At 40.5% G+C, this 16,123-nt stretch overlaps 1 protein-coding gene across 2 annotated transcripts in view; it reads right to left on the reverse strand.

The window, feature by feature from the left end:
* GTF2A1L (general transcription factor IIA subunit 1 like) overlaps positions 1 to 16,123 on the reverse strand; it is a 76,188-nt gene that overhangs the window by 48,569 nt on the left and 11,496 nt on the right. For both annotated transcript variants that reach the window (XM_051829192.2, NM_001204847.1), the window contains 3 exon segments: positions 9,473 to 9,528; positions 5,591 to 5,675; positions 3,669 to 4,252 (listed from right to left, as the gene is read on the reverse strand). In XM_051829192.2, the coding sequence (XP_051685152.1) occupies positions 3,669 to 4,252; positions 5,591 to 5,675; positions 9,473 to 9,528 (725 nt within the window).

Here is a 16,123-nt window from a genome sequence, read left to right on the forward strand (position 1 = left end):
GTATCCCTCCACTCCTTGCCTTTTTTTTTTTTTTTTTTTTTTTACTTATTGATTTGAGCTACCTCAGTAGTTCCTAACATTGACTACAATTAAAGTCACCTCAGAAGTTCTTAAATACTGATGACTGAACCCTACCCCTTAAGAATGAAATCTAAATCTCCAGGAGCAGACTTGAACTATTTTAATGCCCCAGTGATCCCAATATTCAGCTAAGGTTGATAACTACTGAGGAAAAATTAAACCCTAATAAGAAATCCTATTCTTTAAAAACTTATTTTAATATATCTTTTAACTACATTAGGACAGACTCAGATTTAAGGTGCTACAACAACACAGAAGAGCCACACTCAATCAAGTAACAGTAGAAAAGCAATGAAATTTTCTGGAGGAGATAATAAATGGATAAGTAGGAATTAACCAGAGGAAAGGATCAAGAACAATGGATTTTTTTCCTAAAAAGACAAAGATGTAGGAAACCACACAGAGAATCGCTCACCACACAGCGTTCCCAATAAAGTAGTCTGCATACAAGGAAGGAGGAACAAACAGGGAGGTCCTTTCATCAGGAGCTTGAACTTTATTCATCCTGTAGGTGACTGGAAGTCAGGAATGTGTCAGGCAGAGGAAAGACACAGTCAGGCTGCCTTTGGACAGACCTCTGGAAGCCACAAGCAAGAGAGAAAACAGCAAACACACACTGAGTGCTCACCATTGCCTTGACTAATCCCCTACCACCACCACCAGGCTATGGTAATCACCATTATCTTTATTTTACAAATGCATAATTCGCCCAAGTCACATGGTTACAAAGGGGATGGAGCAAGGATTCAAAATAATCCTGATCCTTGAAGCCTGGGCCTTTAACCTCTAGGATGGATGGACGGGGAGTGGAATAAGAAACAGCAGAGGCCCACAGGCTGACAACATAGGAAATTGTTGTGTTAGCCTACATGAAAGACAATTAGAGCAACAAGAGCAGGGGGGGGAAAAAGGGAATAGAGTCTAGAAATATCTACACATTTTAAATTCTAAGTACTCCTGCCACCCATATGGGAAACCTGAATGGAGTTCCAGACTACTGGCTTCATTCTGGTCCAACCCCAGCTGTTGTGGCCATCTAGGGAGTGAACTAGCAGGTGAAAGATCTTTTTCTTTGTCCCTCCTCTGTCAGTCTATAAACATTTATAAAAAACAACATGTATATTTTGTAGTTGGGTAGAATGTTCTCTAAATTCCTAGTGAATCGAGTTGTTTAATAATGATTTTCATGTCTTCCATATTCTTTCTGATTGGGTACTTGTGCTACCAATTTAACATTTATCAATATTAAAAATCTCAACTAAAATAATAAATTTTAGAAATTATCAAAGTCACACAATTCAGCATTAAAAAGGAGTGAAATTCTGACACATACTACAACATGGATGAAACTTGAAACTATCATTCCAAAAGAAATAAGCCAGTCACAAAAGGACAAATTATGACTCTATTAAGGTACTAGAATAGTCAAATTCATGTAGACAGGAAACAGAAGTTATAAGAGGCTGAATCAAATGTTGTCAGGCGTATATTTTATAAAATAGTAAGCATGATAAGAATGCTAAACCTGCACAGATGCTTCAGATCTCTGGTGATCTACAACACAGGAAAATAAACAAGTATTAGCTAAATACAATTTGCTTTAAACTATAAAAAACTCTCCATAAATTTTGAAAGTAAGATCAGCATAAGCATACCAGATTGCTGACTACTTTAAAGGTATCCTAAAATAAAAAGATATTTTATAAAGTAAATGTTCTTAATGTTTACATGTTTATGTTTTAGACATATACCTATTTTAAAACCCACAAATCAGTTGTAAGAAAAGTCACCCAATGTATAACAAGCTCACAATGCATAATAGCACTAATCTAAGGCTTACTATGGTGCCAGAAACATTGTCTCTAACAATTCTGAAACTTACAAAGTTGGTACTATGACCAGCCCACTCAATTTCAGTGTATTTTAGATACTAATGCTACATGCTTGCTTATAAATAGTTAATCTGGAATTTGAACCTGTTGTGGTTTCAAAGCTCAAGCTCTAAACCACTTTCTAAAGAATCCTTGATTAATGTCCCTTAACTAATATATTTTCTCATATCAGAAGAAGTACATGATGACATCTACCAAGTAACAGTAGACCTTGACTCATCACACCCAAAATAAGCCAAGTTCATACAGAATCCAAGATAAAAATGCCTCTAAAAGTAGTAAGTGATGAAAACACATACATTTTAAATTTAGTTCTTTTACCTCAAACCAAATATTTCATAATTACTTTACCCTACATTTATTTTCAAAATTTTATATACAGAGTACTTCAAATAATTTGTGAAAATGGAATTAAAAGTTATTTTTGTGCATCAGTTGTTTTAAAAGATTTGTTTGAAATGCAGAGTTAAACAAAGACAGAGAGACCAATCTTCCATCTGCTGGTTCACTCCCACAATGGCTGCAAAGCCAGGAACTCCATCCTGCTCTCCCATGTGAATGGCAGGGACCCGAGGACTTGAGCCATGTAACACTGCCCTCCCTTGCTCATTAGCAGGGAATTGGATTGAAAGTGGAGCAACTGGGACTTGTACAGCAACCATATGGGATGCTGACAGCACAGGTAGCGGTTTAACCCACTGCATTACAGTGCTAGCCCCTGTGCAACAATTTTGAAATCCATACATACAAGGGGCTTCAAAAGTTCACAGAGGGTAAAGCATTTATCCTAGTGGTTAAGATGCCTGTGTCCCATATCACAGTACCTGAGTTCTTTCCCCAGCTCCACTTCCTGACTCCAGCTCCCTGCCAATGCAGACCCTGAGTGGCAGTAGTGGTGGTTCAAGTAATTGGGTTCCTGCCAGTGAAATGGTGGATCTGGATTGCATCCTAGAGCCAAGCTTTGTCTCCAGCCCACCCCTGGCCACTACAGGCATTTAGGGGACATATCAGTAAATGAAAGCATTGTCTGTCTCTCAAATAATGTTGTTTTTTTTTTTTTTTAAGTTCATAGAACAAATACTTGGACCCCTGCCACTCATAGGAAACCTGTGTGGAGTTCCAGGCTCCTGGCTTTGGCCTGAGCCAGACCTGGCCATTTGAGTAGTGAACCAGGTAGAAGATATATCTGGCTATTCATCTGTCTATCTCTCTCTCTCCCTACCCGTAACCCACCCTCTGAGGGCTAGGGGCTGCCGCTGTGGTGCCACAGGTTAAGCTACCATTTGCTATGCAAGCATCCCTTGTAAGCACTGGTTGGAGTTCTAGCTGCTCCACTTCTAATGTGTCTGGGAAAGCAGAGGAAGACAGCCCAAGGGCTTGGGCCCCTGCATCCACATGGGAGACCTGGATGGAGCTCCAGTCTCCAGGCCCATCCCTACCTATTGCAGCCATTTGGGAAGTGAACCAATGGATCTAAGAGCAATATTTCTCTCTCTCTCTCTCTTTCAAATTAATTAACTTGTTTTAAAAAATAAAAGAACTGACAGTTATATTTAAAACAATAATAAAGAAATTATCTTTTAGAGGAAAAAACAAAACATATCATTCTGACTAAACTCAAAGCTTTTTAAAAAACTCAGGATGCCCATCACTGGCCACTGTTCCCCAACCAAAAAGCTGGACAGTGAACTATACCTTCTCTGAGACAGGCAGACTGCAGGGTTCCTCTGTATTTCTTGGTTGCTTTGCTGAATCACATCCATACATCTTGTTTTTAAGAATGTGAAGCTGAGCGTCACCATGCTGGCGGGAAGCCCCCTGAGGGCTTGTGGAGAGGGGCCCACCACGCAGATTTTGAGTCATGCTGGTTGAAACACGCAGCCCTGAATCCACAGTAGAATCTGTCTCCAAGACGTGCGAGGGAAAAGCACCACCTGGAAGATGGCTGCACAGAGAGCTCCCCTGCTGACTCCGCAAAGCTTCAGACGTAACTGTACGCTCAGTTGCAGGAGGCACAACCACATCACTGGTGCCAGTTTCTAAGTGCTTCCTCCTCCCAGGGGCAGAACACAGAAGCGTAGGTTGTTGCAGCACAGTCTCCACTCGCTGTGAGTTCTCAGTAGTTGCCTGAAGAGTGCATGGGCTCAGGGGCGGAACACTGGTGGGTATTACCGAGGGCTGCCCAGGCTGCAGTACTTGCTGGATTGGATGCTGAAGCACACCTGTCCTTCCCGAGGTCTGTGTCACCACAATCGGTACACTGACTTTATAAAGGTGACCTAACAAGAGCAGAAACGTAAACTAAGTACAATAGAACTCTAACCTCCTTCGAAAAACAATCTCACCAATGTTACTCCAGGTGTTTTTCTTTTATTGTTCAGATTTCTTTGTGTTTTCTACAATAAATGTGTCCTACTCTTGATTTTGTTAAGGGCACCTGTTTTATGTCTAGCATTTTTCCCACGAATGCTTATATGGCACATCCTGAGATACATGATCTTGAGATACACCAATATTTATCCATGAACTTTTCTCATGGTTTGATAAATTGTTATCAACCCCAAAGGAGATTTTAAAAAACATCATCATGTAGACTGTATCTGAAATATTTAAGAGATAATACAGCAACTAAAGACAAGGTTATAAAAAAGAATTTCATAATTTCAAAACTTAACAAAATTCTTCTAAAACAATTCTGAAAAGGAGAAAAAGGAATTTTTCTTTGAGCACCGAGTTTGCTCTTTTACTCGGTCTTTTCAACAACCCAAAATTAGGTGCGATACTCTTTCAACTCAAAAGACAGTGCTGAAAAGCACGGGTTGCTTAACCTCCAAACTTTCTGGTGTCCTTCCTAGTAGGCCTTGTAACCGCCAGACAGAAAGGAAGCACAGATTGATCAACCTAACCTTTACCTTTCTTCTTCTTCTTTTTTTTTTTTTTTTTTTTTTGACAGGCAGAGTGGACAGTGAGAGAGAAAGAGAGAGAGGTCTTCCTTTGCCGTTGGTTCACCCTCCAATGGCCACTGCTGCCGGTGCGCTGCAGCCGGCGCACCGCGCTGATCCAATGGCAGGAGCCAGGTACTTATCCTGGTCTCCCATGGGGTGCAGGGCCCAAGCACTTGGGCCATCCTCCACTGCACTTCCCTGGCCACAGCAGAGAGCTGGCCTGGAAGAGGGGCAACCGGGACAGAATCCGGCGCCCCGACTGGGACTAGAACCCAGTGTGCTGGCGCCGCAAGGCAGAGGATTAGCCTAGTGAGCTGCGGCGCCGGCTACCTTTCTTCTTGCTTAGAGCTAGCAGGCGCACAGATACGTCATGTCGCATTGGCTAAAATTTAGGTAGCTTATTTAAAATTATAGAAGATATAAGTAAATATATACAGAGCACCTTATATAATGTTGGGGAAGAACTGGAAATAAAATACAGGGCAGCCCTAGTACAACGGATTTTGTGATAGACTGCCTTGACAGCAGTAATAACTACCACCAATTCTTACTTTTAAATTGGTTTTACTAAAAGTTCTAAACTTCTGGCACATTTATTAAAAATCAAGTTTCTCAATGTCTACAAGTTAGCATCAATGCTAAAAGCAAAATATTCCTAGGATGTATTCTTACCAGATGCAGTCTGTAGCGTCACACCTGCTGGCACATGAATAGGATAACCAGGAAAAGTCAGGTTTGCATTGCAATTTGAGGTGCCCTAAATAAAAGCAATTTATATTAGAAGTATTAGGAAAAGTCTCTCTACTCAGATGTGTTTACCCCGATATCAAAAGGGCTCAAAACATCTGATTCCAGACAACAGGAAAACAGTTTGACAAACCAAAGATTTAATATGAGGGCTCAGTTCTTGGAATGAAACAGCTTTTTAATATTTGATTTGGATCATCATTAAGATCAAGAGGAACTCTGTTCTACAAGTATTAGTCGAGAATCCAGTAAGTCTTTTAAAAGAAAAAAAAAAGATTTATTTGAAAAGCAAAGTGACAGAGTATAAGGGAGTAAAGAAGAGAAGGGGATAGAAAGAGAAAGATCTTCCACCAGCTGAGGCAGGCCAAAGCCAAGAGCCAGGAATTACATTCTGGTCTTCCAGATGGGTGGCAGGAGCCCAGTTACTTTGGCCATCTTTCCCTGCCTTCCTACTCACATTAGCAGGGAGCTGGATCAGAAACAGAGTAGACAACACTCGGACCAGCATTCAAATACGGGATGCCATTATCTTAAGAGGTAGCTTAACTCACTATACCACAACACCAGCTCAAAGCCAGCAAGTTTTTTTTTGTTTGTTTTGTTTTGTTTTGTTTTTGGTCAGGCAGAGTAGACAGTGAGAGAGAGAGAGACACACACAGAGAGAAAGGTCTTCCTTTTTCCATTGGTTCACCCCTCAATGGGCGCTGCGGCTGGCGTACCACGCTGATCCAAAGCCAGGAGCCAGGTGCTTCTCCTGGTCTCCCATGTGGGTGCAGGACCCAAGGACTTGGGCCATCCTCCACTGCACTCCTGGGCCACAGCAGAGAGCTGGCCTGGAAGAGGAGCGACTGGGACAGAATCCAGCACCCCGACCGGGACTAGAACCTGGTGTACCAGCACCGCAGGCAGAGGATTAGCCTAGTGAGCCGCAGTGCCAGCCAAGCCAGCAAGTCTTAACAAAAAGTATGAACACTGGCTCAAACTTATCCAACACGTATCTCTGGTACTTTTATTCTCAAAGTGTCAAATATAAGAACTACAGCTATGTATAAGGGCCCTCCAACCTCTAAGTGGATTCACTAAAGATATTTTAAGTGGATAATGTGACAGTGTATAATTTTCATTGGAAATAATTAAACCATGAGGTTTTAAAATAAAAAAAAAATCAGAAGGAAACATTTTTACTTTATCAGATCCGCAAGTATTTTAAAGGCTGGTGTTATTTTAAATAACACCCAGTGTTGGTGACAATAAGGTAAAACTGATTCTCTCAGACCACTCCTTATGATGTGTAAACTGGCACACTATTTGGAGGAAAATTTTTGCAACATATAACAAAACTAAAAACATCCATGACCTCAGACTCCACCTTTAATAATGTACCTGATTATCATACAATAAAATATATACAAAGATAATTAATGGAATGCTATTTTAGGGGGGAAAAGCAAACAATTTAAATATCTACCAACAAAAACGCAGTAGATTAACCTGTGGAATCCATCTATATTGTCTAAATTAAAACCAAAAAAAGGGGGCCGGCACTGTGGCTTAGTAGGCTAAGTCTCCTCCTGTGACATCAGCATCTATATGGGCACTGGTTCAAGTCCCAGTGGCTCCTCTTCCAATCCAGCTCTCTGCTGTAGCCTGGGAAAGTAGTGGAAGACAGCCCAAGTGCTTGGGTCCCTGCACCCATATGAAAGACCCAGAAGAAGCTCCTGGTTCCTGGCTTCAGGTCGGCTCAGCTCTGGCAGTTGTGGCCACTTGGGAAGTGAACCAGCAGATGGAAGACCTCTCTGTCTCTCAAATAAATAAATCTTTAAAAAAATTGAAGAAAGAAAAATGACAGGGAAGTGATCTGGCAATTTGGCATAGCAGTTAAATACCTTTTGAGACACCCACATCCCATACTGTAGCATCTGGTTTGAGCTCCAGCTACTCCACTTCTGATCTAGCTTCCTGCTAATGCACATCCTGGGAGACAGCAGATGATGGCTCAAGAACTTGGGTCCCTGTCACCACTGGGAGGGACACAGGCAGAGTTCTGGGCTCCTTGCTTCATCCTTGCCCAGTCGTGGCTATCGTGGGAATTTGGGATGTGAACTAGCATATGGAAAATCTCTGTGTTTACCTCTGGCTCTGGCTCTCTTTCAAATGAAAATTAATTTTAAAAAATTTTAAACATGTTAAGAGACAGTTAAAATAAAAAGTAATTTACTTTTTACCTTGAAAAGTAATGAAGCATTCATGAAAAAAGTTCAGGTAGATATACACCAAATAGTTAGAATAATTATTTTTTGGGTATAAGACTTCAGATGACTTTAATATTTTACTCTATGGAATTTTTTTTAAATAAAAAGATTTATTTATTTATTTGAAAGGCGAGTTACAGAGAGGCAGAGATAGAGAGACAGGTCTTCTTTCACTAGTTCGCTCTCCAAATGGCCACAACAGCTGAAGCGAGGCCTATCCGAAGCCAGGAACCAAAAGTATCTTCCAAGTCTCCCATGTGGGTGCAGGGGCCCAAGGACTTAGGCCATATTCTATTGCTTTTTCCAGGCCACAGCAGAAAGCTGGATCAGAAGTGGAGCAGCCAGGACTAGAACTAGTGTCCATATTGGATGCCAGCCCTGCAGGCGGTGGCCTTATCAATCATGCCACAATGCCAGCCCCTATTTTTAATTTTTATAATCATATTATTTCTCTAATCAGGAAAAAAAGATATTTCCATGAATTTCAAGGACAAAGATATTTCTTCATTGGTCTCCTATCAAAAATAGCAACCATTCTTTCCAAAAGCCCCCATGAAAGACATAGTTTTTTTGTTCTTAATGAATAAAAGGAAATTGGTAGCCCACAAAACCTTTTACCCTTGGGGCCAACGCTATGGGGCAGCAAGTTAATCCTCCACCTGCAGTGTCGGCATCCCATATGGGCATCAATTCTAGTCCCGGCTGCTCCTCTTCTGATCCAGCTCTCTGCTATGACCTGGGAAAGCAGTGGAAGATGGCCCAAGTGCTTGGGCCCCTGCACCCACGTGGGAGACCTGGAAGAAGCTTCTGCTCCTGGCTTCAGATCGGCTCAGCTCTAGCCACTGCAGCCATTGGGGAGTGAACCACAGACGGAACACCTTTCTGTCTCTCTGTCAGTAACTCCACCTTTCAAACAGATAAAAAGTAATAATAAAATCTTTACTAAAAAAAAAAAAAAAGCTTTTACCCTAGAAAGTTAGCCCACAGGCTGAAGAAAATTAAAAACAACGTTAATGGATTATGTAAAACATTACCAAGCAAGAAAGGCAAATTTGAAAAACTGTACCCTTCCCCACCTGAAAAACTACATAATTTTCTTTATATAAGTTGTAACTGTATTCCCTGCCTCCAAGTTCCTAAATACAAAAAATAAACAAACTCTGTTCACAAAGATTGAAAATAACCAAATCAGTCCACTTAAATGAAAGGAAAAACTCTGATGCTGTTCAACGCTGAGAGGGAAAAAGATAGCTTATCAAAATTGTCTACTTAAAATCCACATGTAGAACACGTTACAGTGTATGAAAACCTAACCCTGCAGGTCCGTCTCAGCAGACACTAACTGCTCCAGGAGACAGGAAAAGCTGCTCAGAAAACACCAATCCTGAAACGTCTAAGTTTTTGCTCTGTTACAGAAATTAATGTCTCCCCCACTTCTTACCACACCTTTTCCCATCCAGAAGATGGAATATGAATTCCATCTATGCCCAGCATTCTGCCACCATTCCAAACATGGGACATATATTTAAAAGTATTTTTTAAATAAGTTACATACCAGTTCCGCTGCGGTAAAACTTGGAAGAGTTCTACCAGTAGGAATAACTAATGATGCTGCATAGAAAACAAAATTATTAAACATTGATTAGAATTTACCAATTTAATAAAATTGCTAAGTATGTCTTATTGTCAAAAATATTTTATATCACTAACATGTTGGATCACTGTAAATTCTAAATTCCCTGATTCCAGCTGAGGAAAAAGAGTATTTAATTCCATTTTTCCAACAATATTAAAGACTTCACATCTAAAATATTTTCAGTATCTAACTAAAACATCACTTTAGAAATCCACAGAATAGGCCGGCGCCGCGGCTCACTAGGCTAATCCTCCGCCTAGCGACGCCGGCACACCGGGTTCTAGTCCCGGTCGGGGCGCCGGATTCTGTCCCGGTTGCCCCTCTTCCAGGCCAGCCCTCTGCTGTGGCCAGGGAGTGCAGTGGAGGATGGCCCAGGTGCTTGGGCCCTGCACCCCATGGGAGACCAGGAAAAGCACCTGGCTCCTGGCTCCTGCCATCGGATCAGCGCGGTGCGCTGGCCGCAGCGCGCCAGCCGCGGCGGCCATTGGAGGGTGAACCAACGGCAAAGGAAGACCTTTCTCTCTGTCTCTCTCTCTCACTGTCCACTCTGCCTGTCAAAAAAAAATAAATAAATAAATAAATAAATAAATAAATAAAAGAAATCCACAGAATATACAGATGGTCTTTAGAAAGTCAAAGTAACACAATCTCCATTATAAATTTTCATTAGGGAAAAATATTTGTTAAAGTGGCACACGTATAAGAGACTTTACTACTGAGCAAATATAGAATATAAAGAATTCTGAATTATACAGGTTCAAAATAAATTTCAATTCATTCATTTCATGAAGAGTTATTTACAATACTTTGTCCAAGTAAGCAAACACGACTACATAGTTTCAGGAACAAATGAATAAGAACATGTTTCCTAAAGTGTCTGCAATGAAAAAAGTGTAACTACTAAGAAAAATATAGGAGAACAAATTTTCAGGAGAACACCAATTCAACCTGTATTAAAGGTACAATGCCATCCATCATTTTTATTATCTGCCAATTTTGTATGCTAACTGTCCCTACATTTATAATACATCTAAAAGGTTGACAAAGTGGTTGTGATGATAAGCTTTCATTTAAACAGTAAGTACAAAGAAGAATAATTATAGTACAAGCATCTCAGTTGAGCTATGCAACCATAAACCTTACATGCTACAGGTTAACCTTACCTAGCTAAACGTGACTGTCAGGATATTATTTTCTCTTTTCTTTAACAAAACCAAAAACTTTCCAGCATGTTTATGCAGACATGTTTTAATGTAATGTTTATTGCGGCCTGTTTTTCACATACTGCATTAGGGGAAATTGCCCTAAAGATCAATTTCTGAGGCTGGAAGAGTTTCATCATACACAACAAACAGCTCAGAAGAGCAAATTTTTAAACCAATCATTCTTTCTATGTTAAGACAACAGAAGTGAGGCTGCAGATTGATGGTTAATGAAGCACAGAATTATTTTTATCCCCTGTTCATCTGTGGCTTTGCCTATTAACCGACATTCTTTTAGAAAAGCTAAATTAGAAAGAAGTGGAGTGGCAGGAACACAATGGTATTAGTCTTAATTAGCTAAAGTGAGCAAAGCTTAAGCTGCTACAGCTTAAGCCATAGCCTGAGAGGAAACAAAAATCTGTTAGCACACTGTCTCAAGCAATTAAAAGAATTTCTTGAGGAAAAATAGCAACAATCCTCCTCCTTTAAATACCTTACAATAAATCTCAAAGGATAATTCTGTCTTAAAAAAAAAAAACTAACAGAGCTATAAGAGAGGTTTTAAAGTTTCCGTATAGACATCAGAATAAAAGCACTCAACTAACAGTTTTATAGTGAAGTTTCATGCAGCTCCTGTTTTCCATACTAAACAAGTTACATTTTTATGTGTAATGCGCCATTTCTGTATGTTCACATTATACACCTATACCATTAAATGTGTCTGAAACATTTTTATATTTAAGATAGCTTTAATAACCAACCAAGTTTTAACTGAATAAGTGCTTTTTGCTAAAACTAAAAGTGTCAATTTTGGTCTTTATGTATTATATTCTAGAAGTATTAAATTTCACAAACTGTAAATTTCATAGTATAACAAAAATTCAATCCCACACACAATTTAAGACATAACATGGTGATATGGTATCATAACATTCAAATTCTTAAGTGTATTTTCCCCATCCACCATCAAAAATCCTTTGATACACTGTGTCATTAATAGTTTCACAATTCTTCCTCCTCCTCTGAACCATTCCAAATCTTAATGTGAGTTATATGATTCAACACACATAAAAACTGGCCTATTTCTTCTTTGTGAGATTCATTAGCATGAGTTATCTCCTGAAAATCAAACTGAAGAAATGGAACCCTGTACTCAACTACAGAACCAAAAACAATGCTGAAATCTAACAGATTTTAAGAACTTAGCATATGATCTGGAAATCCTGTTTTTACCAACAGTGCAGGAGTCTTGATGCTCAAGGATAAAAAGCCAAAACAAAGCCTCAGTGTGCCTGGTCCGCCCTTGCCTGCCTCCCGCAGTGACGGAGAACCACACAGCAGAAGCTGTCTTGAAGCCCCTTAGAGATGAGGTGAGCACAGGGTGACTACACACGCAAGCTGGCACAGGACAGACCTCGTTGACACCTGTCATTCTCAAGTAATCACAGAATCCCACTTCTCTCTCAAAAGTGGATTACAGTTTATGTGTAGTCGTTTTAAGCCTACAATCACAGTTCTGAGTGTAACGTGCAAATACAGAGGTCTCTAGGACCCTTTCAGGCATTCATGAGGTTAAAAATACTTTCATAATACCAACACAATATATGCCTTTTCCATTGCTCACTGTTTTTTTTCTGCTTTACTGACATTTGCACTGATGATGTGAAAATCAGTGATGAGCACCTCAGCACAAATTAAGGCAGTAGCACAAAACTTGATAGTAGCCATTGTATTCTCCACAGCCATCACTGAATGTAAAAGAGAAAGAAGGAAAAAAGAAAACAGCAGCAACCACAGGAGCCTTGGGATAAGGAGAATTATTAATTACATTAGATTTCGGGGGCTGGCATCACGGCATAGCAGGTAAAGCCACTGCCTGAGATGCCAGCATCCCCTCGGGGTGCCAGTTCATGTCAAGGTTGCTCCACTTCCTATCAACCTCTCTGCTAACGGCCTGGGGAAAGCAATAGAAGATGACCCAAGTCCTTGGGCCCCTGCCACCCACATGGGAGACCCAGATGAAATTCCTGGCTCTAGCTCTGGCTTGGCTCAGCCCTGGCCATTGCAGCCACCTGGAGAGTAAACCAGCAAATGAAAGATCTCTTTCCCTCTCCCACTCTTTCAAACAAATAGATAAATCATTTAAAAAATAATTAGTAATTATACTACATTTAGTTCAGCAAGGATACTTCATATTTTTAAGATGTATTTATTTGAAAGTTAGAGTTACACAGTGAGAGAAGGAGAAGCAGAGAGAGAGAGAGAGAGAGAGAGAGAGAGGTCTTCCATCTGCTGGTTCACTCCCCAACAGGCCACAATGGCAAGAGCTGTGCCAATCTGAAGCCAGGAGCCAGGAGCTTCTTCCAGGTCTCCCACATGGGTACAGAGGCCCAAGGATTTGGGCCATCTTCTACTGCTCTCCCAGGACACAGCAGAGAGCTGGAACAGAAGTGGAGCAGCCAGGACTTGAACCGGCACCCATATGGGATGCTGGCGCTGCTGGTTTACCTGCTATGCCACAGCACCAGCTCCAAATAGTTCCTTTTAATATTGATGAGAAGAAATGAAAAACACAGAGCATTTGTGCAGTATACAGAAGTAGAAAGATGGCCAGCGCCGCGGCTCAATAGGCTAATCCTCCGCCTTATGGCGCCAGCACGCCGGGTTCTAGTCCCAGTCGGGGCTCCAGATTCTGTCCCGGTTGCCCCTCTTCCAGGCCAGCTCTCTGCTGTGGCCCGGGAAGGCAGTGGAGGATGGCCCAAGTGCTTGGGCCCTGCATCCCATGGGAGACCAGGAGAAGCACCTTGATCCTGGCTTCGGATCAGTGCGATGCGCCAGCCGCAGCGCGCAGGCCACAGCGGCCATTGGAGGGTGAACCAACGGCAAAGGAAGACCTTTCTCTCTGTCTCTCTCACTGTCCACTCTGCCTGTCAAATAAATAAATAAAAGTACAAAGATGTACGAAGAAAAACATTTGTGATGTTATTTAAGTTGGGAATTGACCTACCCTCTTGCTTCAAGAAATATTTTTACTTGAAAGAATAACAGGGGCCGGCACTATGGTTCAGTGGGTTAATGCCCTGGCCTGAAGCGCCGGCATCCCATATGGGCACTGGTTCAAGACCCAGCTGCTCCACTTCCGATTCAGCTCTCTGCTATGTCCTGGGAAAGCAGTAAAAGATGGCCCAAATCCTTGGGCCTCTGTACTCATGTGGGAGACCTGGAAGAAGCTACTGGCTCCTGGCTTCAGATTGGCACAGCTCCGGCCGTTGTGGCCTTCAGGGGAGTGAACCATCAGATGGAAGACCTCTTTTTCTCTCTCTGCCTCACCTCTCTCTGTGAAATTTTGACTTGCAAATAAATAAATAAAATAGTTTAAAAAAAAAGCATAACAGAGACTATCATTCTTAACTGGCACACATTTTTAAAGTGCAACTTGAACTAACAATACTTATTTGCCATTGATAAAATTCAAACATTCAAGCAAAAATGTAATTCTGGAAAATTTTTACCATAATGGATGAGATTTGGGGTAATATGTTATATTTATCTTATATAATGAACACTATTTTCCAAATAACCAATTTATATCACAAAATTATGTATGGGTTCAAACCCCATTCAAAGTGGACATAGAACATTCTCTGTTGGGGTTTCAGATTCCATCTTGTAATGAATCTCTCAAACTACCACTTATTGGATTTTATATAATATCAAATTCTCTCCAAGTGTGATTAAAATAGCTCCCCCTTTCCTAGTTATGTATCTGTGGAAAGCTAAACGTTCTTTATATACTTTGACAGAAACAACATATCCACAACAGATTGAATTTAGAAATAGATATGAAATAAACAGAAAGAGATTGAAGTAGTAATTAGAAACATCCCAACAAAGAAAAGCCCAAAACCAGATGGCTTCATAGCTTAATGCTACCACACAAATTGGAATACCAATCCTCCCTAAACTTTTCAAAAGGCAGAACTAGAGGGAATATTTCCAAGCACATTCCATGACACCGGCATCACCTTGATATCAGAACCAAAGATAATGCAAGAAAAGACAATCAGTATCTTTGACGAATATTAATGCAAAAACACTCAATAAAATGTGAGCAAACCAAATCCAACACCACATGAAAGATTACGCCTCATGACCATATCCTTGGCATGCAAGGCCAGTTTAACATATACAAATAGCCCAAGGTGATATATCATATTAACAGAATGAAAACTAAAAACCAAATACCACCTCAAATGATGCAGAAAAAAAAATCTGTCTAAGTTCAATGCCCTTTATTGATTTAACAAAAAAAGCTTCAAACAATTTAGGCATAAATTTCCTCATTATCATAAAAGCCATCTATGAAAAGCCAGCAGCTTATATCATAAGTAGTGGAGAAAAACTGATAGCTCTTCCTCCAAGATCCAGTGCAAGGTCCTCTTACCAGGTCTGCTCAAAACAGAACTGTAAGTATCAACAAGAGCAATCACACCACAAAAGAATTTAAAAACAAAAAGCATATCAATCAGAAAAAGTAAAATTATCTCCATGTACAGATGATATGATCCTCTAAGTAGAAAACCCCAAAGGCTCTGTGAAAACCTGTTACAATAAATGAATTCAGTGAAATACAAAATCAACATACAAAACTTATTTCCATTTCTATACAGAAAAAATGATCAATCTGAAAAAATGAAAATAATCCCATTTACAATGGCATTATCAAAAAATTAAGTACTTAAAAATAAGTTTAACCAACGAGGTGAAAGATCTGTACCTCAGATGTGAAAACGATAAAACATCAATGAAAGAAATTGAAGAAGAAATCAATCAATCCCCAGTTTATGGACTAAAAGTATTTATTGATTGTCCATTCTGTCCAAAGCAGAATACATATTCAACACAATCTCTTATCAAAATTACAATGGTATTCTTCACAGAAATGAAAATAATTCTAAAATTTATATGAAACCACAAAAGACCTTGAACAGTCAAAGCAATCTGGAGAGAAAAAAAAGTTGAAGGAATCACGTCCTGATTTTAAATTATATTACAAAGCTCTAATAATCAAAACAGTATGGCACTGTCATAGAAATACACACACAGACCAGTGGGTCAAAATAGAGAACCCAGAAACAAATATAAGGCCGGCGCCATGGCTCACTAGGCTAATCCTCCGCCTTGCGGCGCCGGCACACCGGGTTCTAGTCCCAGTCGGAGTGCCAGATTCTGTCCCGGTTGCCCCTCTTCCAGGCCAGCTCTCTGCTGTGGCCAGGGAGTGCAGTGGAGGATGGCCCAAGTGCTTGGGCCCTGCACCCCATGGGAGACCAGGAGAAGTACCTGGCTCCTGCCATCGCATCAGTGCGGT

The sequence above is a fragment of the Oryctolagus cuniculus genome, chromosome 2 (assembly GCF_964237555.1).
Source record: "Oryctolagus cuniculus chromosome 2, mOryCun1.1, whole genome shotgun sequence".
NCBI lineage: Eukaryota > Metazoa > Chordata > Mammalia > Lagomorpha > Leporidae > Oryctolagus > Oryctolagus cuniculus.